Source organism: Athene cunicularia, assembly GCF_003259725.1.
Source record: "Athene cunicularia isolate RWA chromosome 4 unlocalized genomic scaffold, athCun1 chr4_part2, whole genome shotgun sequence".
Classification (NCBI taxonomy): domain Eukaryota; kingdom Metazoa; phylum Chordata; class Aves; order Strigiformes; family Strigidae; genus Athene; species Athene cunicularia.
Genome location: NW_020799099.1, coordinates 4,313,147 through 4,337,569, shown reverse-complemented (window position 1 = coordinate 4,337,569; position 24,423 = coordinate 4,313,147). Strand labels below are relative to the sequence as shown.

The 24,423-nt window shown below is 45.8% G+C and overlaps 1 protein-coding gene across 6 annotated transcripts in view; it reads right to left on the bottom strand.

Moving 5' to 3' along the window:
- Positions 1-1,570: 1,570 nt before the first annotated feature.
- NDNF (neuron derived neurotrophic factor) overlaps positions 1,571-24,423 on the bottom strand; it is a 24,449-nt gene continuing 1,596 nt past the window's right edge. For 4 of the 6 annotated variants that reach the window (XM_026847624.1, XM_026847622.1, XM_026847623.1 and 1 more), the window contains 3 exons: positions 5,681-5,869; positions 4,544-4,668; positions 1,571-3,632 (listed from right to left, as the gene is read on the bottom strand). In XM_026847624.1, the coding sequence (XP_026703425.1) occupies positions 2,239-3,632; positions 4,544-4,668; positions 5,681-5,868 (1,707 nt within the window). In that variant the 5' untranslated portion in view covers position 5,869 and the 3' untranslated portion in view covers positions 1,571-2,238. Of the gene's footprint in view, positions 3,633-4,543; positions 4,669-5,680; positions 10,776-23,465; positions 24,268-24,423 lie in introns of those variants that run through there. The other 2 variants (XM_026847625.1, XM_026847621.1) reach the window with 2 other exon arrangements.

The following is a 24,423-nucleotide window of genomic DNA, read 5'->3' as shown; positions in this document are numbered from 1 at the left end:
GAAGGATTCAGTAAATTTTTGGACAGTGAAATGTAGGGAAAGTATCTCCCTGGCAACTCGTGATGTAACACTGGTTCCACGGTCCCATTCTTGAGGAATTCCCAGCTGTAGTCATCTACTGCTCACCTACACCCTGGCATGGTAATCTAGCACATCTGTGTTACTGAAGCCATTCACTTTAAGAAATCAGAGAGATGTTTTCAAATGAGGAGATCATCTCTGGAGACATTAAATTTCAATTATTAGGTTTATTATATAATTACATTAACCACAGCAGGTGTCTTCTGATCAGTGTTCATACAGTATCTGCCTCTTTCTTGGAGAATCATCACAGCAAACTCAGCATGTGGAATGGCATGGGAGCTTGCACAGCCACAAAACCCTGCTGCCACCTGCCAGTCTGCAACTGAAACATGCTGGGGGAAGCAGAAAGGACAACCTGAGGAGCTCAGCACTACGGGGCCAAGGAAAACCAGAGCTCACCTCTGCAGGGACAGAGGGTTCCCAACTCCCCTGCAAGCAGCCTAAGAGGAATCTGCTTTGGGCCTTTACGTAGGCTTTGGTCCCTTTCCCTCATGCCCCAGTTTCTGCATGTTTATCTTCAGGGCCCCAAGGGGGCTCTAAGTGCCAAAATCCCAGCAGTGAGACATATTATGAACAGGCACCTAAGGAAGAGACAAGACTGTCTTTGAACAAGCCCTGACATCCACTGCCCAAGTGCTGCAGGCTGATACATAAGATGGAACCAAAAAAAAAAAGGGTCTCAGTTACCTGTCCTGAGGCCCTGACCCATACTACAGTATTGGGCCTGAGGCAGTATGTATCCTGCTCTTAGCCACTTGAAATGGAGCTGGTCTAGTTGCTTCTCATAAGTGTGTTTTCCATTAAGCAGCTCTATAGAAGTTTTTGAGTCAATGGAGGTGACATGTGGAAAAACAAATAAGAAAATTTAGAAAATATGAGATCCAGACATTTAATATTTTAAAGAAATCTACACAATGGAAATAACTGCAATTTAAATGAAAGTACATGATTTTTCCTTAGCACTACCATTCCTGTCAATGGAAAAAAAAATAATCCTCTCAGCTTATTATTACTGCGGTCAAAACCAGCAGCATCCAGAAAGCAAATGTTTTCAATGATCATCTAACAAAAATAACAACTGGTTCTCTGGTGTGTTATTTGTTTGAATTGTATGGTCTCTCTAAGTCAGACTGCGAGCTCCTTGCAAAGTGCTGGCAGCACTGGCAACCACAACGAAACAGGATCCGTTCTCACCCAGGACAAGTGAAGCTCCTCTGTGCTGTCCTGCTCCTTTAGTGCTTTTATTACTGTAGACCCCCTAATATGCCACAAATACCCCTCCTTCAATGGCCTGCACTCCCCAGCAGATTTTAACTGACTCAGTAACATCAATAATTCTACTGGACTTCAGTCACCTTGCCCAAAAAGGTATAGAACAACAAAAGAGAGGCACATTCTATCTGAATTCAGCTCAAGTTTCAGGATGCCTCTTCTGTCTCTGAGTCTGTTTGCCCCCTTAGAATTTCAAGAAAAAAAGAAAACAATATATAATCTAATATTTTTAATTTTATGTACAGGAATATAACGTTATGGCAACTTTGTACATGAAATACATACAGTATTTAAACATGAAAATCAGCTAGGTAAGAATTTACATTAGCAATGAAACTGCTTCATGTGCAGCCCAGTTAATACTTAGTTTAGATCTGTATTTTATTGGGGAGAGATTTTAATAGTTTACAATCATAGAAACATAAACATTTCAAACAAGACTCTATAAAATAATTTACAGAAACCCTACCATCTACACTGAGAGAAAGGGTGTATGTCTGTGAGTTTTGTGTGTGAATAACAAGGTGGAAAAATGATATATCTCAGCCTCTTAAGTATAAAATAATTTAGAAGCAGTTCATGCAATATGGAAGCAAAGGAGTGCCAGTTCCTTCGAGGTTTCCTGCTACCTTGGACATCTACTGAGCATCACATGTGGGTCACCAGACACATGATAGTACCATTGCCAGATGCTACCAGAGAGCACCAGCCTCAGTTCCTCCAGACAATTACTTATGTAAACATAAATATACAAGTTGATATCTTTTCTACACAGTACAAATACAGGTCACAACTTCTCAGCTGTGCAAGTAGTCAATCTGTATACTTGGAAGTAGGATAATGTTCAGACTGGAGTTCCATATAATTCTATGTACAGGGGCACTAACAGAACTTCCTTGTTTTCACCAATTTGCTCTGGTATTTCACGGACTGCCCACCGTGCCCTATCACATAAACATCCAGCAGGTAGGACTTGCCAGGCTGCAGGCCTCTGATTGTCTCTGTGGTCACTGCTTTCTGGATGTTCTGGCTGTGGAAGTATTTACAGAGAACCTTTTCTGATTTCTTCCTTGTATCTGGACCCAAGCACTGGTTCTGCTCTCTTTTCTTCTGCTCTTCATTGTAATTGTCATCCACTTCCCTTCTGTAGATGCAGAATTTATTTCTCTCCTGCGTGCCCAGCCACGCCACCGTGACCGAAGAACACGTGCGGAGTTTGTCAAAGGCTTTGATTCGTGTATCTTCAGGAAGAGAAGGAAATGACTGCTTGTTAGGCCTTGTTGTAGCCAGGATCTTCAGCATAGAAGCACCTTTTTTGCTGCCTTTCAACCTAATGAGATATTTAGCTTTTGCTTTTCCTCGAAGCTGGAACTGCCGCACCCCCTCCACGTTTTGAGACAAGAGAAGTTTTCCATCTCTTCTAACTTGGATCTGAACAGCATCCAGGCATGAATGAATGGAGAAGGTGACTTTTTGGTGAGATGAAACGGGAGCAAACCGTAGAAATTTGGCTCCCTTTCTCTTGATGAATACATCTGTAACTTTGCCGTCCTTCAGTTCAACTGTTTTCTGTTTAGCCTCCTCCTTCGTTCTGGCAAAGGTGCCAATGTATGCGGTGCTCATGTTAGTGTTGGCATTTACTGCGAACATGTCAAAGTAGTACTGTGTATCAGGCTTCAGGTCAGACACTGTGAAGATGTTCTTGTTCTCAATACAAACTCTATGCAGGTCAACTCTGGGCTTTGAGGATATTTGGCGCCCAAACTTTGATGATGATTTTAGGAAACCACGTTCTTTGCCAGAGTTGTTGTCTGAGGGAAAGCCAAAATGGGCAAAGTCAAATGGACTGAAATCCAGACCTGGTTTTGGAGCCATCATGAAGGCATCATCAGAACTGAGCTTGGCTTCAACAGCACAGAGGCTTTTGAAATTGTGTTCTTTATTGATGACGATGCAATACTGAATTGGCTGTTTCAGTAAGGAGGCAGTGGGACTTGATTTCCACGCCAGAGTCACTGTTGTACGTCCCAGAGAAGTGACATCGATTCTGGGATCATAAGGTAATTCAGGATAAGGTTGGTCCGACTCCGGAGTAGTGGTTGCATACACTTTAAAATGTGTATCTTTCTCTGTTGACAGCAGATCTAGTTGGTACAAACCAGATGGGGAACTAGAGGACACAAAGTACTCAACATCATTGCCTCTGTAAGAGAACAGCTCTGTGCCTTCCTCATTAGTAATTTGCTGTTTCTGTTGCTCAAGAGGTTCTGGTTCACCTAGATTAGAAGCAAAGGAAAACATTTGTACAGACACAATCTGAAATACGAGAAAATAAAATTCCAACAGACACTTCTACATAAAATACAAAAGTGAGATGAAAAAGGAAGGTTTTGTCTTCTGAGGAGGATGTAATCAATGCTTATCTCAAATCAGAGAGGGAAATTGGTTCGGCACTTGGGTTAAAACTAAACACAATAGAAACTGCACCTCATCACTATTAACGGAGTCTCGTGAATGGCAGCTAATACCTCCCACTAGAGTACTTCAAGCACCCAATGTGGAGATGCCATACAGTTCCCCACTGACCCTGCTGCCTGTTTCCAGACTCGGGCCCTTAGCTTTGGCCCTCTGAGTCACACTAATATTTTGTGCCTATATACAGTGGGGGCCAAAGGTGTGTATACCATACAGTGTGGTGTGTGACATTTTAGCACTTGTGTGAAAGGCTCTGGAAGCCTAAGACCTTTTCTCTCTTGAGTAGTAATTATATGGCTATTTCCAAATAAGCTCCATGTCCACAGACGACTCCCCTCAAAGGGGCGAGCTCAGCCCTGCTGCAATGCAAGCCCTGTCTCTCCAGTTCTTGTCTCGTGTACCCAGCTCACAGCAAAGCCCCGTGAAACCAAGTTACTCTGGGCAAATACAGTTTGTTGTGGCAGCATCCAGCGCACTCTGTAACTATAACCACGGCTTTTACTTTTTTACAGACCTTTTCCTTGTCATGTTGCTACCTGCTGCCAGTTTCCTGCATGACAGCAGGATTGGGGCTGAAGATCCAAAGAGCAGGAGATCATAAAGATGGGCTTGCTGCGAGACTCAGCGTCAGCCAAGACTGCTTTGAGGGGCTTCAACTAAAGAAGAAAAGCAGGTCTCTGAGGCACAAGGGAAGTCGTTGATGGTTTGTTACCTGAACCCTCTCCACTGGCTTCCTCTGGGAGCTCTTGCACACTCAGTTTCCACTCCAGAGGGGCATCGCATGGTGTCACTGTCACTGCTAAGGGAGTGTTGTCCTCTTCAACCACAAAGAAATACCTAGGAGAAGGTTAACAGACCCATATGTCAATAAATCCTGATGGCAGCCAACTATCAGGGACTGACTTGACACGATCAAGATTGATCTTGGTGGAGCAACAGAGACAAAAGCATTACTTATAGGCAAGCATGTGCAGAAGGAATGTGTAAAGGCTGGTAGGCAAGAGCTAAGAAGGTAAGGGGACTCTCCCCACTAAGACGGTGCAGAGTTCACACTTTGCTTGTCAAGACATGGCAGAGGGTTTCTGGCCCCCTGACATCTCCTCCATCAGCTTCACTTTTTAGCCCTACACTAACTATATACAGTATAAATGGTCACAAAGGTATAAATGAGGGAAAGGGGATCTTTCCTGGAATTTAGGGATATGCCGTTCAAAACGGAACACTATGTCCAGGCAAGGGTCCTAGAAGCACATACAGATACACACACATTCAGCTGTCCTTCCACATCCCCTCAAGCACTACACATCATTTATTGTAAACTGTTTCTCATCAATGAAGGCTGAAGGTGTGTGATATGAGGAGGAAGGTGGCAATGCTGGTCTTCCCTGAGCTCTTTGGAGCCTCAGATTCTTCCCCAGTCTAACCTCAGTATTTTCTGACCCATAGGGTTGAGGTTGGGAAGTGGGGAGTTCAGACCAGACTGGCTTATGCTGTTTCTTTAAAGCACAATATGAAATAATGAAGAGAGACAAGTGTGGTGGGGTAAGCCTGTAGTTTCTAATTTCCTTCCCTCTCCCTTTGCCTCCAGACACTGTTAGTGGCCCCAGTTCAAGGAACTTCTGTGGTCTGCGGGAGCTCTGCACTTATCCCAAAAATCAAATAAATAGGATAGACCCTCAGCCTGGGACGCCAGATTGGGATGAAAAGTTGCATAGTGACTTACTTCACCAGACAGAACACTGGCATTTGTATTTTTCTGGTTCAGATACAGTTTTTATTTCAGAACACCCAGGAAATAAAGCTAGTATCTTCACAGTATAACTTCCTCACTTGAGCTGGACAGAAATACCTTTTAGGGGTGTCTCGGAAGAGGTAGCTGCTAATTTCAGCTCCATCTGGGATGACTGACGAATCATGAAAAAATGCTTTGTCCCGGATCTGCATTTGGAAGAGCTCCTCATCTCTGGTTGGTAATTTCTGGGGCCTGGAGCCGAGCGGCAGCAGCAGCAGCAGCAGCGGGCAGCGCAGCAGGAGCATCCTACAGCAACGACAGGGAGTCCCACCTGAGGAGGGCCGCACCATGGGCAGCCGGAGCTGCCGCCAGCTTGTCCCACGCTGGTGGGTGAGACCGCAGCCAAGCACCAGTTTGTTTGCGACCCACAGTCGCTGACTCGACTAGCTGCAAACTTGTGTGGCTCCTGTGGGCTGTTATCCTGCTGAAACACGGGCGTACCTATAACAATGTCACATACTCCTTATGTTTCGCAGGCACCTTCACTGTACTGCCGTACAAGCACTAGCATTACATACTGTAAGGAATGAGCTCGCATCACACAGCACTTCAATAAGGTATGTAAATAAGATTTTTCCATCTTGAACTGTAATTCAAAGCAAGCCCGTGCACTGCTGGCAAATTGGTATCTCTCCTTCTTACTAAGAGCAAAAGCCTTCCACATACATTGGTAGAGTTACAGTTTGATGTTTTGCCATAGAGAAATAGAGCTCGCTGGACATAAGAGCTAGAGTAAGCACAGAGCAGATGGAGGGTACATCAACTTCACTTTCCTTCAGAGATTTTGGTGGGGCTTCCAGCAATCCTTTGAAAAGTAAATATTTCCAGTGAAATTGTTCCTTATAAAAATAGTGAATTAGGAAAACATGTGATATAAGCCCACACATACTCAAAGCACATTGGTATTAGCCTGCAATTCAGCAGGGCTTAATCCTCAAGCCTGATGGGAATTGCAAAACACAAAAGCAGAGAATCCCTTACAAATTAGGCATAATAATTCATAATCTCAGCCTTTCATTATTATGTCTACAACTAGGTCAGTAATGACTACCCTAACATATACAGTGGGACAGGCTGGAAATCGCCTTTCAGTACAGTAGATGAGCTCATCTGTAATAGCTCTGATATGGGGGGGTGGTAGGGGGCAAAAAAAAAGCCCATTTCTGGAACAAGTATCAAAGTTTAAATAACTAAATGATAACATTTTTTTTTAAATAGGGAAAAGAGGTTTAAGCAATTACCTAAATTTTGTTAGCCACGCACTTTAGGAAGAAGCATCATAAAAGGCTGAGCTGTCAGGAACAGTTTTATCTTGTTACTTGGCTAAATGTGTGGTCACGCACCATTCCTTGTACTGTGCTGTCAATTGACTATGGCTTTATAACAAACTCTTTTTACCTTTAAGATCAACTCTGCTGTTGAGACTGGGCATTTTTTTCTCCTCTACTTGATTTTTCTCTAATATTTTATGTAAAAATAGTAAATATAGAGCTCCTTGAGAAGTGACATAGGCTAAGCCATTATAAAATTGCTCTTCCCTTTCAAGCACTTCATGAAAATATAAAGCAGCACCCCTGAGGGAAGTCCTGGCAGCCGCCTCCTCCCCCCGCCCATGGCTTTACCTTCCAAAAAGCCCAGAGGAGCCACCGGTGGCAGGTGTAGTCAAGGTACGGGACCCTCCTCCTCGCCCCAGCCCACATGCTCTGGCCCTTTAGGAGCAAGACCCACTCCCTGGCAGCCCCCAAATCCCTGCGTGCCCCTTCCCACTCTCTTCTTCACAGAGGCCAGTGGCCAGCAGCCTGCTAGCCTCTGCCCCTCTCTTCATCACTGAAGCTCGCTGCAGGCACCAGCATCCCAAATGTGGGAATTCGCCACAGGCAGCATGGGGTCTCGTCCTTTTTTTCACCCCTGAGCTCCTGACAAAATCTTCCCAAATCCTCCCTGCCTGCTGCCTCTAGCCCCACTGTGAGAGGAGGCTCCAGCATCTGCCTGTCCTGCTCCCAGTACAGCTAAAGACAGCCAGCCACGCGCAGGACAGCAGGTCTCCTGACACCAGCAAGGCTCGCAGATGGCTGGTTTTGCCCTCATATTGCTTCCTCTGCCTCTAACATCGTTATTTAATTGCTCCTTTCACCCACAATACAGGTCCCCCCTGCCCACCCCCTCCCCTCCTCTCTGCTGTCCCTGGCCCCATTACGTCAGCTCATTCCCACCCCACTTTCTACTGTTTTCTCTAACTTGTGCGGTCCCTGTCCTTCATCTTTCTATTTTCCCACTGAAACTGGTGATGCAAGAGGGAAGAGAAAATATGTAGCAAACCCCAAAGTAACCGAGAGCCACAACTGACACATACTGAAAACTCCCTCACCAGGATGCAATTTTATCTTTTCCTCCTTTCGCTCGTGCCTTCCCTCACACCAAGGGCTGCTACGCCTTCCTTAGCTTTCTCCCTCCCCAGCCTGCCACATATTCCTGTATTTGCCACCAGATCCTCCCCTTCCTGAGTAGAAAACCACAGGAAAGATGAAAGCGAATGCTTGAGGTTCACCTGGCAGAGTTTCCCCCGTGGTTGTGTCCCTGGTGGGCACGGAGACCGTGGAAGAGCCCCATGCGAGAGGGCAGCAAGCATGCTGGGGGCCCTGCAGCAAGCTTGCTGGTCGATGACCCTGTTTGTCTGGCAGGGAAGCCCTCCTTGTGCTGAGGCTGCCAAATGGTATTTTGTAGTTGGATAAGGCTGCACCCTTATTTATTCAGCTATATAACCTGGCAAGAGCAATGCACAGCCACAGTTCTCCGTTTGCAGTGCTTGTAATGCTTCAGCTCCAGTGCTCACCGGTCTCAAATTGTGCACTTTGTTATTGTTTGGGGTGTTTTAATAACAGGTTTCAGAAGGTAGCCCTACAGAAGGGAAAGCAGTAAAGGACTTTACCTAAGACGTGCAATGGCTACTTATAGTTAAATCCCGATTTAGCTTTCCCAGAGTTTGTCAAAATTTATCCCAACCAGGTCCTGACTTAGCTTTTGATGACAACAGACATATTTCCTCGATTTCAGACTGAAGTGTTGATACTTATCAGCAAAGTTAATGGCATTTGACCTTTCGGGGCAAAGATCGTAAGTCAAAATACTTGCTGACTTGAGTCACCAAAGTCAGCAGAAACCTCCTCTGACACAAAGCAGGATGCGTTTCGTGTGCTCTAACACGCTGTTTATTGATTTTTCAAGTATTATCGTTGGCCAACAGGGAAGAAATTCTTTCCAACTTAATCACAACAGTTACAGCAGATTATTTGGTTAGGTAAGAAACTCTGACACTTTGTGCAGACAGCGTCCTCCACATGAACCCCCTGAAACTGCAATCTTGTATATTCCCATAGTCATTTCCAGTGCAATGTAACCTCTATTAAAATAAACAAATTTTGATTGTAGGACTACCCAAGCTAAGCTTAATTTCTTAAATACTAGATAATTCACTTAAAAAACTCCTGTCCCTGTTAACAACCATGGTGTAGTGTCAAGGCACAGATTTGTCTTTAATTTCTTTATCTAATTGTAAAAGCATTTCAGCCTAAAAATAACCACAAAATACACATTAAGGTTAGTTCTGTGATTCCTGCCCAGCCTGGGCCAGCAGCACTGACCCATCCCATACATGAAATAGCTTGGCAAACCTCTCAAGGTTACTGAAAAATAGAAGTTTTATAATCTTTCCTCCTTTACAAGAGAATAGGATCAAGTGCTTTCATTCTGACATATCCAACCTCAGAGGCTTAAAATGGGCCCAATTTTCATGCACAACACTTCCAAAAGTGGGACGTCTCAACAGCAAAGAAGCATCCAAAACTCACTCACAGTTTTTGGAAACCATGCTGTCAGTGTTATACCACCCTTTCACAACAGTTAATAAGCCGATTTATTTTTTGCAGTGCACTCGTTATAATTTGGCAGAGTTTAAAGCTCAATCCTCTGTAGTTTACTCACACAAAACATCAAGGGGAAAGCAAAAATATCATTTATTCACCCCATGTTTCTTTCTGGGCAGGTTCACCACTGGGCGATGACTTTGACAGAGTCTCTCAGAGAATGCACTCGCTAGATGTGAGCGCGCAAATTCGTGCACTCCCAGCCAGCCCTCAGACACCTCCAACAAACGATCTTCTTGTCTTGGTGTGCCATGCTCCGAGCCGGTTTCGTTTTTAGAAGCCAGGTACAAGCTGAGGCCTAAGAGCTGTACTGTAAAGCCATACAAATTACATTAAATGTGTTGTGTGGTTTTTTTATTCTCCAGACTGTGCCACCTCCTAAATGCCTTTTATTCCCTTTTCTACAAGTTCGTCTTGTTTTCTTTTCTTTTAAACTCTGAGTCAATATTTTATTGATATATTCCTGCTGACTGGAGGGATTTGCCTGCTGTTTATCACTGAATTTAAGAGAGCGCCAAAATAAACAGTCCTAAGTGAAATAATAAGCACCGTTTTCCTTCTCCAGGATTGCAAAAGTGCCCTCTAATGGCCCATCTCTACCTCTCACTTTTCCCCAAACTCTCTGAACCAAGCACGAAGGTAAACCTGCAGCCCCGTCCCCTGGGCGAGGCTGACGCTGGCTGCGGGATGAGGAGCAGGGGCAGAGCAGGGGATTCAGGAGAAACCTGGTACCCCAGGAGGTAACACCCAGGCACAGGGCAGAGGGATCGTTCGTCAGCCCGGCCGTGCCAGGACAGCAACGAGGGAGATCCCACGCAGCAACCATGAGCACAGCACAACATGAAAGGTAAAAACCTGCCGAAGCTTGAAGGACCAGGATGGCACACGCAGACACCAGCAGCTCTAGGCCAGCAACCAGAGCCTAAAAACATCCTTCCGAAAATATGACTTGCTTGTACATTCTTTCATTTCCAAAAGAAAGGGGGGAAAAAAAAGTTTTCTTTTTTCTTTCTTTTCTCTTTTTCCATCCCCCCTGCACACTGACCCACTTTGGGGAGGCAGACTCCGAGCAGGGAGCATCCAGGGGGTCCCCATCTCCCCCCAGGCAGGGTTGATCCCAGCCCACCTTCCAGCTGGACAGGGCCACCCAGTTTTGCCCACTGGCCGCAGGGCCGCTAAGCCTGGGCAGGCAGGGTGCTGCCAGGACAGCGGTGGTCATGGCAGGTGGCCGGGGTTTCCTTTTATTTTAACCTGGAAGGCAGCAGTCCTTTCCCCAGGTGAGAAGCTCCACTAACATTCCGGTAGCAACAGCAACACCTGGAAAGAAGCTTAATGAAGCTATATGTATTTATCTAGATAGATCAACAGATTAAAAATGAATGCTGTACATTTCGAGTGGGATATAGATTATTTTAAACACCTCTAAATTTACCATCTTTCCAGAGGTTGGTTGGTTGGTTGGGTTTTTTTTTTTTTCCTTCAGAAAGTATAAATAAATAAAAGCAGCAGTCTGGCCATTCGATAAATTTTAACTATAAGCATATACATGAAAATTATCATTAAATTGGATCATAGATTTTATGATGATTACAATTCATTCCTATCTGTTTAATAATTTCCACTCAGGCCGTGAGCCTTACACAACCCTTCCAAAATCCCACGTACAGAAGTCCTCTGTTCAGCCTTTAAGACCTCTGCGTAACAAACTTAATCTATACAAAAGGTCTGCAACTATCTGTGTAAACTGCAATTATAAGCAGAAATGGTGAGGATAATGGGATTTGCAACTGGTTGCAGAACTTAGGTTCTGAGACAAATCAGCCAGAACTGCAGCAGCACCTCATGGACTCTTCCCTGCAGGCTGTGGGATCAGCAGGGTGGGTACATCTTCAACCAAGCCAGGAATGGGCAGCCACAAGGGCACATAAAATCACCTAATTTTTTATTTCACTGATCAAGCCTACAGTATTCTGTGTCTGCCCAAAGCAAGGTGTTATTTTTCTAGCAAAATACAGCAATTGCACAGGTTGTACCCCACGAGGTATCAGAGGCTCCCTGCTTACATCCCATCACAGAAATCCCACCCAGCAAGCCAAGAATCCATTTTGTTTGGCTGTTTGGGATCAAAGCAGTTGGTAATCATGTTCAGGTTTCACTGTGCGTTTATTTCACGCACAGACACAGGCACTCGCAGAAGGCTCAACGTCACTGAATATACCTACACTCTGTAAAAAGGGAGCAAGACTATTAGATTCACCACATGCAATGCCAGTACTACTCACAAGTCATCTTCAAGTGTCTTGATCTATGGAAATCATTTGCTTTGCTTCTCAACTGTCTGCAGGTCACAGAGACCTGTAAAGGATTTACAATAACAAAACAAAACAAAAGATCTGGGTTTACTTGAAGCAAATGCATCTGGAATAAATAAACCCTAATGTTTAATTACAGAGAGTGGAAAGTGCATGACTGTAATTTAGTGAGGATAATTTCAAGGCACTGCCTTCCACAGTGCTTTTGTGTTGCATTTCTTCTCTTTTTATTGTATGGATGGTTAACTTTTTTTCCTCCTTACATCCTATTTTTAAACTCTGGTGTGTTGGAGGGTTTTTTGGTTGTTTACATTACCCATGCTGCATCTCATAATAAGTCTGTGGATTTATTGAAGTGATTTAAGTCCAGCTTCGGAAATAAAAGGGCACTGTGTGAATTCTTTGACTTATTATAGGAACACTGCAAATAAAGAGGCTGTGAGCTTTTTCCATTATACACTTCATTTCCAGAGATATATAACACAAATATAGGCACCTCAGCATACAGAGTTATCACCTCAGCAAAAGAGGAGTTTAAAAGTGCCCACCCATTTCAATTGTAATACAATTAGTTATTTTTAAGGTGCAAACAAGGAAAAACAATGCCTTTGAAATTTTAAGTATTTACTGAGAGCTGTTTGGTTTGTTTGTTTAAGGGGGGACTGGAGGGTAAAAGTGAAGGCCTGCCATTTAATACTTACTTACTATTCCCTAAAGGATCTGGAAAACGTTTGGTATGCTTTCCATTTGGGTTTTGCTGGGTTCTTTTTAAAAAAGCAGTGTTCTTGAAAATTTGTTGTCTGGTCCTACCTTGTGCCTGGGGAAAAGCCTGGGCCAGGCAGGGCTGCAGGAGCCTCGCGAGGAGCTGGGCCAGCGCAGCCCCAGCCAGCCCCTCTGCCAGGGATGTGCACCAGCCCAAAGCCCTTCCCTACGGAATGGCGGGGGGGAGGAGGGAGGGAAGAGGAATGCAGCCCTGACAGGGATGCAGGGGTGCATCTCCATCTCCGTGGATTTTAAAGAGATATATTTCTGTGTAGCATCACAGCCAGTTTGACGTGGCAGCTCCTGTTGGCAGGACCAGCTGTAACTGGGGGGGCAGGAGCATTTCCAGACCTGTAATCCGTGGATTAAGGCTCTCTAAATACGCACGGACACGATGGACTATAATGGTGCCTTTGAAGCATTTAGGGTCCACCATGTCAATAATCTGTGGATTAAGCGACCGCCTCTTGCAATTCCAATTCAACCCGCGATTTCCCTTTGCTGGGAGTATTGTTTTAGCAAAGCAGATCACAGTAGCATGGGGAAAAAAATCCAACTATGTAAAAATAAGAAGGTATGAAGAAATAAGGCTACATTTCTACCAAATCTTAATGAACAACAGTGGCAACAAATTACAATTTAGGGGAGAGGTTAACTCCAAAGGGGTAACATTGTGAAATGCAGACCTGTCTCAAATTAGATATGTTGAAAAGCAAACATGCTCAGGGAGATATGGTATCAAAAATCAAATTTTACATGGACTATTTTGTTTCTAAACGCAGCCTTATTTATTTTTCCACTTTGAGTGGAAACAGATTCAACTCTGATTACATTGAAATCGCCATCCTGGAGCTGGTGGTAGTTGGATGCTTGAAAAACCAGCTGAGCCAGGAGATGCCATTTGGGACACTTGAGGAAATGCCTCATAGTTTTTCTTTTTTTAATCAGAGACCACATACCAGTGCTTCTCTCCTTCACAGTCATCTCGGCCCATGCGACTCAACAGCGAGTGTCAAAACCAAACAAACAGCGAGTCCCCAGCGACCTCTGTTACAATGCTCAGTTGTTCTCTCATACCTCTCCTTGCAAGGGGATGGCAGCAGCACGGGAAGAAGCGACGTGCTGGAGCAGGGGGTGGCAGCCAGCTGGCGGCTCGCCCCCCGTGCCGAGCTCCACTCCCCTCGGCCACTCGGGCACAGGCTGGCCTCTGTCCTTACCGTCGTATCTGCTCATCCTCCCAAGCCCATACAAAATCCCCAGGTGGTCAGACATCGCTCCCAGAGAGGACAAGCATCATAGGATGGGTGACTGGTGCCAGCTCCTCCAGAGGAACATCTCATGTCAGATGCCCAGCTCGGAGAAGGGGAATTTTCTCCATAGTTTTAGCAGGGATTCAGCCCCGGTAGGAGAAAGATAAGGCAGAGAAATCGTGGTTTGCACAACTCCAGGCCATGTAAGATAACCAGCCCTGAATGCCACACAGCTCTACCACAAATCTTTCATCGCAAGATCTGGAGGTGTTTTATAATGGAGAGCAATTATTATCCCCTTGTTACAAGCAATAAAAGTGGCGCAGCAGCTTTCCTTGTTCAAGGAAATCCCAATATAATCCCTTCCTTTAATCATAAAACAATAGCTACTTTCCTTGGCCAAGTCATTCTGCCTTCAGCACAGCTCTCTGAGTGTATGTTACTGTCTCTCCATAATGAATTTCAGCAAGGGGATTAGCAGGGAGGAACACATACGAACAATTACAAATTACAACCAACACAAGCATGTTGGTATTTGGTACAGAGTTTCCCACTGTTTCTCTGGAATACTTCTGAATGACATTATGAGCAAGCGCCCTTGCCAAAACCCATGAGGGACAGGGAGGACTGAAGTGTCAGGGTATGATAGAGCTGGAGCAGAACCGGGGTCTGTGCATGCTGCCATTGCACCCTCAAACCTCTGGGGCTTATGGCTGGAGGTCAGAAGGACCTTTGGAAAGCGCTGAAACATAAACCCAAAGTCATTAACTCCTGCATTAACTACTGCAGGAGTTAAAGTTGCTAGAGCCACTGCTCAGACTTGGGTAAGACCCCTCAACCAGCAGCTGCCCGCCGACAAGGTGTTTGTTAAAGGGGAGAGAGTGAGGGGCTCACGCAGGGTCGGGGGCTGCGGGAGGGGCAGCGGCAGGCAAGGGGCTGCGGGTCACTGGCACAACTGACAGGGCAGGAGCAGGGGAAGCCGAGCCTCCGGTGGTTCCAGCAGTGTTTTGTAGAACGCTGTGCCACTGGAATCGCTTACACATTTCTTCCCTCCTACCTTCTGGTAGAAAATTAAAAAGGAAAAAATTGCTGACTACTTTGAAACCCTTTTAAGTGCACAGAGGTGAATTCCCTCAGATTCCATCAGACACACAGTTTTCTTCAGTGTCAGGAACAACACCACACATGTACAGAGGATTACAAACCACAGCCAGCCCAAGTACATTAGTATTCATGCCCACTTCCCTACCTCTACACACAGTTTTCCCGCAACAGCTACTCTGAAATTCTCATTTGCAACTTTATCGTATCTTCACTTTTACTGCCTGGGGTTTCTCAGTGCTTCCAGGCTAACCAGTAACAACCAGTAATGCCTGCAATAGCACAGAGAGTAAAAGCAGCAGCTCTCCTGAAAGCCCTGTGGCAGCTGGAATAGCGAAGCAGGACGGCAGCTCCAGTAACAACTCCTATTGCGGTGCTCGTGCCCACGAGGCGATTCTCCGATCCCCGCAGAAGCAACTGCATCCCTGCGCTGCTGCCGGGACGGTGTCCTGCAGTGGTCTGCAGGAGCGGGGGATATCTCGGAGCAGAGACACAGCAACAGGAACTCAAATAGAAACAGCAGCAGGCACCTGGCACAAAATGCAATTGTAAGGTTGGATTCTAGGTTTCTGCACTCCAGGAACACTCGTAGTTAACTAGATATGGGATGAAAAAATACAATTTATATGAACAGGAGAAAAATAGTTACTTCTATTTTATTCTGTTCTTTCCTGTATTTTTTCAGTCTTATCCCTGTGTTGCTTTTAGTCACACCTGAATCATGCAATCCAGATCCTCAGCTGACTTCAAAGGAACTGTGACTTTTTCTACCGAATCGAGAGTCTAGCCAATATTACTTATGACCACAGTAATACATATTACGCTGATTCATGATACCCCAAAATTTGCAATTCCTTAATTATCATGAGAATCCACATTTATCTGATTGAACTTACTGTCCAAAATTGGATTCAGTTTTAATATTATCTGCCTTCAGCTTTAAAGGCACGCAAAGGAAATCTTAGGCTCTACAAATCCTTAATGAACCCTTAAGGTGCTCTCATAATGATTTGTTAGGTAACATGGTAATTCACAGATGCTCCGTCTCATTTTCCCTAGTTGGAAAAGGGTTGCTGAAAATATGTAAACGTATTTCAAGTGTTTGAAAATGGAAAGTATCAAATGTAGTGCTAAAGAAATTGATATTTACATATTTTTACCAGTGCACTCAGCATTAATGCTGGCAGACCTCAGATGCAGTCACAACAGGAAAGACTTTCCAAGACCCAGAGTGAATAGCGTCTCCCATGCTGATCCCCACTGTCCCTAGAAAGCAGCACACGCAGTTTCTTTGCCGCATCGTTAACTCCAGTGACTTCTCCAGAGGCCACCGTGGCTGAGAGAACAGGATGGCCCATCACAAGTGAACCACATCACAGGGAGGACCATCAGCCTCACCGTTTCTCCTTTGTGTCATTCAGAAAATTACCTCTTTTGCATGCTCACTTCTATACACAAAGTGGGCAGGGACAAGAAAAAGCAGACGCTGGCTAAAATATTCCCTACCGAATAGGGAATATTTAGCCAGCCATTCTAAAGCAGGATGATTTCCTTAGCATCCTGCTTTAAAAAAGACACATTCCCATAGAGAACAACTCATTAAATTGGTGAAAATTGTTAGCAAAGGACATTAGCTGCTCTGAATTTCTCAATGCAGCTACCTGCGGTCACCCGCTGTGGTGCCTGACACTTCCCACCACCTTCAGAGAAAATCTAAACTTCTGCTTCCCCCGGCAGCCTGACCTTTGCAGGGCAGGGGGTGAGATTCATCCTGCCCAGCCCCAAGTGTGGAGGCTCCGGCCCCCATTTCCTAATCCTCTCACTAGTCACTGGGACAAATGACAGCAGTGAGCACTCCCGATGTTCATGAGGGGAACCCTGCAGAAGCAAACTGACCATCTGCTGCAGGGATGGCTCCCAAGGTTGCTCAAGGCTGTTGCAGAAGCAGACGAAAGATTCAGGACAAGCGTGGCCAGGCACCGGAGGAGCTATGGACCCAGGCAGCCCTGTGCCTGCCCTGACCTGCTCAGCAGACACTGCTCACCCAACATCACTGAACGTCTCCAGGGCTGAGGAGCCATGTGACGGAGAAAGAATTCGCCTCCAAAGGGCAAAACGGTCCATGCCCAGAAAGATGGTGAGGCACAGCCATGCAGATTGCTGCCACAGGTGGGCCTATGGCCAGAGTTGACACACGCATTGTCTGAAGAGGTTACGAGACTCCATGAGTCTGACCACAGCTCACCAGCCACCAGCCCATCACACCAAAGCAGGATAGGAGCATGTTTGGAAGCTGTCAGTCTTCAAGGTGGCTTTCTAACACTTTCTGGATTTTCTAACCGTCGGACTTCTGCATGACCAAGCTGTAAAGTCTTTCCCAAGTGCAAAAAGATGGGTGCTCTGAAGGGATGTGCCATGAGAGTTTGTAACCTGCCAGGGTCAACTGCAGAGCTGTGATAAGGGGTCTCAAAATTCAGATTATCGAAAGGGTCAGTTTCAGCTCCACCCTACTGCTGGGCCAGTGTTTATTTGTCCCGACTGGCAGGCGAAATGTTAGTCCTTTAGTTACTGTGAACAAAAGCAGAGGGAACACATATGGGCTGATAGGTCAGACTGTCGTGGGTGAGCGAACATCCAAACAACCCCAAACCTTCAGGCCTTCTTATGGCAACCATACATCCTTGGTTGACAGCAAGGAGGGGAGGGGAAGGGGAAGGGGAAGGGGGGGAAAGTATGGAATTTCTGCCTTCAGAGATGGCCGAAATGTGTGCCAAGGGTATTTTCTTTCCCGAAGGGGAAAGATCTGGCGAGAGCTGTGGTGTGGGACCCAGTGCTGCCTTCTGGGGGTGTCCCTTTGCTAGTGACTGGAAAAGGCTGTGAGATCCTGAGATGAAAGTTACTGCCAAAGGACAAGGTGTCATTTCAACACCACAGTTAATACTGCATTGTAAAAAACCATAAAGCTGTAAATTCAAAACAGTATCTGTTTGTTGGTGCTTGGTTGCCTCAAGGCATTTCAGCAGACCCAAGCAGTTTGGACTGGAGCTGGGCAGGGGGCTCTGCCCACAGGGACGAAGCTCCCAGGTCCCACTTCGCTCCCCACATGCTCATTTCACTGAGGCACATGAGTCCGGGTCTTCCCAGTCCCTGGCTGAACAAAACCACATCAAGTCGTAGTGCTGAGTGGGGATGGCCACAAAGCCAGTGAGCAAATGGCTGAGTCAGAAGCGTGTTTTGGCCTACTGTAAGTACATCTCACTGGTGTGTGTGAGTTTTGCATTTTCTAGTTAAAGCCCTAATTGCCTGGATTTTCTTACAAACACTTTGCAACTGCTTTTTCTTAAATGAATGGGAATTAGAACGTGCTCCATAAATTAACATAACACATTTCTTTCCCTGAGCCTGCTGCCCTGCTGTCACACACTTGCAAGAAATGTCTTATACTCTTCCTTTAAAATACTTGCATAATTCAAATGTTAAATTAAGTTAGACTTGTTCACATGATGTGAAAGGATCTTTAAACCTACTTATTTTTCCTAGAATGATTTTTTTTCAACTATTGTACTAAAATAGGATTAGAAAAGTTTTAATTGACTGACATTAAATCTCCCCTGCAAAATTGTAACTTTAATACCCCCTAGGACTATTAGATTTTTATTCATTATTTCTCATTACTGAAAAATCAGTTTCAGAGAGCCCCTAGGGTCTTCCCCAAATAAGGATAAGATCCTATTAGTCCTACAAATCATACGCAAGTAAGTAATTCTTACCCAGGAGAAAAAAAGCCCAGGGGGAATTAAATACAGATTTAGAAGCCAAAGGAAGAAAAAGAATGGGGACTAGAAACTGTTAATACTGCTCACTGATGTTTTCCTTCACATCCAGAGACCAGCTGGCAGCTTCAAGACACTTGGCTTTCCTGCACCATCATCATCCCGATCTGTAAACTGCTTAATTTGCATCAGGTTTCTGGATTTCAAAATGCTGAGACACGTTTAGACTGTTTGACTATAAACAAATTAGCGGTAAATTTGCTGCACCTAAACAAAGTAGTAGGAGAGACACAGAGGGAGAGGGAGCTCATGTCTTCACGACATTCTGGTTATTTTGTGAAAACCATCTACCCTGTTTAATAATCACCGCAGACATGTGTTAAGAACCTGCGATCCTGTCGCACCTCCTGCCTGCCTCCCCACCAGCCTTTGCAGCGGGAGCTGCGGCTGGTCTAGCACTGCTCTATTTTGGTACTGAGCAAGTTAAAAGTGAGAAGGATGAAAAGCATCCTTTTTCCCACATCCTAATAAAGTTTCAACCCCTTTAAAGTTACTTTTCCTTAAATAAAAAAAAAAAAAATGCTCAATTAGGCAAACAATGCTTTTCCCCTGTAAATCACAGGGGAAGTGTTGGCCTCAGTGGTGTGTCACGTTGTGAGCGTGCGAGGGTCACGCTGGAGGGGCACTCATATCCGGACCCGCAGAGCGGGGAATGAAGTAGGAAAGATAAATTATTGCCTTTTGTTTTTCAGATTTCCAGGTGCTCGCCGTAAGTACCCACTGCTTCTTATCTCAGCTGTCACACAAGCAACAAACATCTCTCCAACTACTGAATTTAATTACCCTAAAACCAGACTGGTCTTGATTCAGGGAAAAACCTGAACAACCCTGCACGTTCTTGAGCAATCTGTGAGAAAAGCTGAAAACACTGCAGTTGCCTGAGCGCTCACCCCTGCCCAGGTGGAAGGACACAGCCTACCAGAAGATGCTCAGCACAGGATTTGCCAGCATCTCTCTGGTAACTGAGGTATACTTCTGTTTATCAAAGCAGTCGTGGACAGGAGGTCTGGGTTCTCAGACCGCTCATGTTGCTGATTACTTGAACAGCATTTAAAACCCATCTTGTAAAATGTCCCCCAGCAGATCATCATCACATTTTTGGTGAGGTTGTAGTATCAGCTATCTCGCACATGAACTGAAAAAGATGATGTTTTGCCTCTTCTGATGTGTCCCGCATGACTGATGTGCTCCCCAGGGTGCAATCAAAGCCATCTATGCAGTCATGAGATTTTGGGATGGTTCCTGTTAGAGCTCAGTGTTAACATTTATCTTTCTCCTGTTCAGTGGGTGTCCTTGCATACTGGAAATTAGAAAATTAATTCTGAAAGAACAAATTTCTTTTTAATATTTACTCTCTCTCCCTCTTAATTTATTTCCAGCTTTAAGCACATTCTCCTGGAGTTATGATTTATTACCCTGACCTATTTCCTGATCTAAGGGCAAATACTTCCTCTCCTAATGACATCTTGTTAAAGTTTTCAAACATAACATCTCCTCAGCCTTCAAAGCTCCTTCCATCCATCCATAAGCATTAGCTTATTTGAATCATCTTCTCAGGCAGAAGCTATCCCTGTTTGATTTAATGAAGATTTTTGTCATAGAAGTAGCGTACTCTCAGTCATAATGTAAAACAAAGTGGTGAACACAGCTTCTGTACTCTGCCTTTTCTGCAAGGCAATGCTCACTCACCGCACTGCTCGTATTTAGCACAGCTCAAGCAGGACTTGCATCCCTTCTCACTGGTCTTACCAAAGATATTATCTTTTCTTTAACATAATTCTGGATTATTCTCCTTTCACTCCTGCCTGTACAGTCAGTGACACCAAAACACAGAGCTCAACAGCATTCAGTATCACACTGGATTTTCTCTAAGCAAGGTCACCGTTAGTCTTATGGGCTGCCTATACACTCTCAGACAAGCCTTATATTCCAAACACGTATTTCTTTATCTATAATTAGTCGAGGTTATCCTCCTCGATGCTGGGCATTCCCACCACTATTTGCACCCTTTTGTAAGGACTTGAAAACTTGCTTTCTTACGTGAAGGAGGAGGCCCTCCCCTCCTTAAGTCAGATCTACTCTTCTCCTCTGCATTTTATAATCAAACAGAAAAAGAAAGCAAAACCTCCCCCATTACTTTAACTCTCATGAGTGGCTGAACTGGTAGCCCAGAGCAGCTATATAGTCTTCCACGTTAATAACATCAGCCCCTTTGAATACACAGAATAAGAAACGTGCAGTTTTCATTAGACTGCCCTTAATGCAGAAAATGTGCACATTCAAATGTGCAAGGTCAAATGGAAACCCGCCGCCATCTCTGGTGTGTCCATCGGTACAAATGAGTAAATCTGCCTCCCGTGAAAGCAAGCTGGTGACCAGAAAGATAAATACCCACTCAGTAAAACAAAACCAGCTCTAGAAAGATGCAAGGCCCTGAAGGAGGACTGAAATAGCCCCTTGAAAACAGTGAAGTAATGGGCTTACAGTTTTATGATTCATATAAAGTTTAGTGACTTCAAAATGAACGCAAAGCCAAACAAGACTTGCTATCCCACTAAAATCTGTGCTGTAACTGAAGCCAGTACCCAGATGTTCTGTGGTAAAATCCGCCGCTTCGCTGCATAAAAGCACCACATACCCTGACGTACAGTCCTGGCTTGCCTTTATCCAAACCTGCTTAGATTCTGGATTATTTTTCTAGCAATCTTTTAAACTGCCATGGGAAGCATAAAAGGTGGTCTCCTACAAACCCGTTTGGTACCAGCTTGAAACGTAACCATTTGCAGAAATAAATCAGGATTTCTTTTTAATAAACTGTTTATTACCAGCCTTTCGGAATGTAAATTGTAGAAGAAAAAGCACGGTCTAAGTTTAACAAACTTCTCATCTTTTTATACATATTAAGGCAGAACACCCTGGCACACTTCAGAGTGAAATGTTGGGCAAACAGGTCCCATCCAGCCCTTCTGAAGCCGGGCGATGGGGAACGGCAGCCACCGCGCTGCTGGAGGCTCAAAACCACATTGCGCAGCCAAGGTGAGCCCCTGCTCCCCTAGCACCAGTAACCTGCCGGTCACTGGCCTCGGGCACCTCCCAGGAAGGGCTTTATCCCTTCATTTTCAGGTGACCTCCAAGGTGGACAAACCTTAGGTGGACAAATCGGACCTGCAGACGCCGTTTTTGCTTCTACACAGAGTTTTGGCATAGGAGCCAGAACGCTTTGGGGCAGCCTGGGCTCTCGCCGAGCCAGCCAGGAGCAGCGCGGCGCCGGAGGAGGCCCAGGGCTCCAGGCCCAGGGCTCCAACGAGCGGGTCGTGGTGCAAGCGGAGCCACAGCACCGACCCTGCCTTTGCTGCTGCATCCCCAGCCCAGCTCGCAGGAGGAGGAGAGGCGCGCTGGAAAAACCGCGGCAGATGGGCCAGAGCTGCGTGCCGGCAGCTTTAAACATCGGATGAGTGTGGTGAAGGCATTCGAGCCGAACAGGGAAGGCAGCACAGGCGTTACGTGATTTTGAACAGCTTGCTTGACAGTTTGCACCATATTGTATTTATAAACATTGGGGAAACCTAAATGCTTTTCCTTGGTGTTTCCGAAGTAGTCATCCACAACAAAACAGGCGTGCAGGGCGATCCTACGCAGCTCTGCCTCACCTCCGTGACAACCTTCTCAAAATTAAAAAAAAAGGCGCCTGTATTAATCTTTGTGGGATATCAGCATCCCACACGGCATTCAAATTCCCTCTCCAACTGCACATCTGAGCACCCAAGCCCAAACTCCCCCCGGGGCGGGGCTGGGGCGTGAGGTGACCTGCCGGCCGATGACGCCAGCAGCACGTCACACATGTGCCACCGCCTGCCAGGTGTGGCTGCTGGTGCCAGGGAACAGCCAGCTCCTCTTGCGTCCCCTCGCTGGCAGGGCTGCCATGACACACTGCGGTGCCCACCCTCCAGAGCGGAAAAGACCGAGTTTTCTGTCCGGGGCCACACAGAAAAAAGGACAGCGTGATGCACCCGCAGTCCTTCATCACAGAAACGTGACAAAGCTGAATGGATTTTTCAGACATACTATAAAGCTCTTTCAAATCAAGAGGGGCTCATTATCTGCTGACACAGAAAGTCCACAAAAAACAGGGATCGTTCATCTCACAACATGATGAAACACAGCCACAGGACCCCAAATACATACAGTACCCACACGTGATGCACTACTGCACACTTCTGCTTCATCACATTTTTAATGGTCGAATTAGAACGTAAAAATCTCTCAGTGTTTTAAAAAGTCTTCTCCCCCTTCTAATATTAACAAGTTTTAAATCTCAGACATGACTCTAAGTACTCATGGAGACTTTTAGCGGTACTAGAAAGCTGACAGCAGCAGCTCCCCTCTTGCAGGTACACGTTTTGCTGTGAGGTAGGAGAGCGAGGCTGGGAGGATGAGGCATTCCTCAAAAGAAGCAATCTGAAATGCCATTCCTAAAATAGCTAAGAATCAGCGATTTTCCAAGTAGCCTGAACAGAATCACAAAGTTTTTCTCCCTGCTCCCTCACAGCACGGCCAAGGGTGCTGACGATGCCTGACACCCGAGCATTATTTTTACGGAAACCAGGTTATGGCCAAGCCAGCAGTGCCCCGCCAGGGTCACTAGTGTATAAATCACTCACCGCCAACCTCCCAGGGAGGAATCCACCCTCAAATCACTCTTGTCTCTTCCAGTTTTACAGATACAACTCTGCTGCCTCGACCAAGCAAGAAATCGTTACACCTAGGCTGGAAGCCCATCGAACGACGGTGCTGGATGGGGCTTTCAATACACCCTGACAGCAGGATGCTCCAACGGAGACACAGTGCCACGCTTGTGCCACTAAACGTTGCCTGGCATCTGCTCACAATCAACCAGCCAGGCCAGGGAGGTCTGTGTATTTATGCTGGGGACCTCGCCTCCCCTCTGAGCTCGCCTCCTGCAGCTCAGTCAAGCCACAAGAACAGCGATACTGTTTAAGCGTTTTCATTAAAGATTGTAACTGGACGCTAACCAGATCCTTCGGTGCGGAGCGAAAGTCCAAGGGACTCTAGGAGCTTCACAACCCACGCCCTGAAACCAGCCTCGCAGAGGCTGCCGTGCCCACGGAGGTGCCCACTGGGAGGATTTCCAGAGCTGCCCAGGCAGCACTGCACGGACACGAACACGCTCATCCCTGGCACCAAGCTAACGGCTCTGAGGAAAGCAGGGCACGTTACCGCTCGAGGGATAAATACATCCAGAACAAAACCGCTCAGAGAATCACCACTTCTGAAAAATCTGCGCTAGCCTTTACCAGTGAACGTTTAAATGCATAAAAGTTATATCTGCAAGTGATTAAACAACGCTTTGTAGCCATTGTCTCTCCGCAGCCGAAATAAAAATATGACCCAAGCTGCACGTAGCAAATCTCAGCACTTACGTCCCACCGTTGAGTTTTCCGTTTACTTTTTTGGGGTAGCTAGCCACTTTTTGTTTTATTTTTTGTTCTTCCCCCCCCCATCCCCCCGAAAAAAGAAGTATGATGCTGGCGAAGATGGAGCCGTTGCCTACCCGGCACACACCCGTTCCGGGCGGCGGGGCGGCAGCGCAGGCTGCGG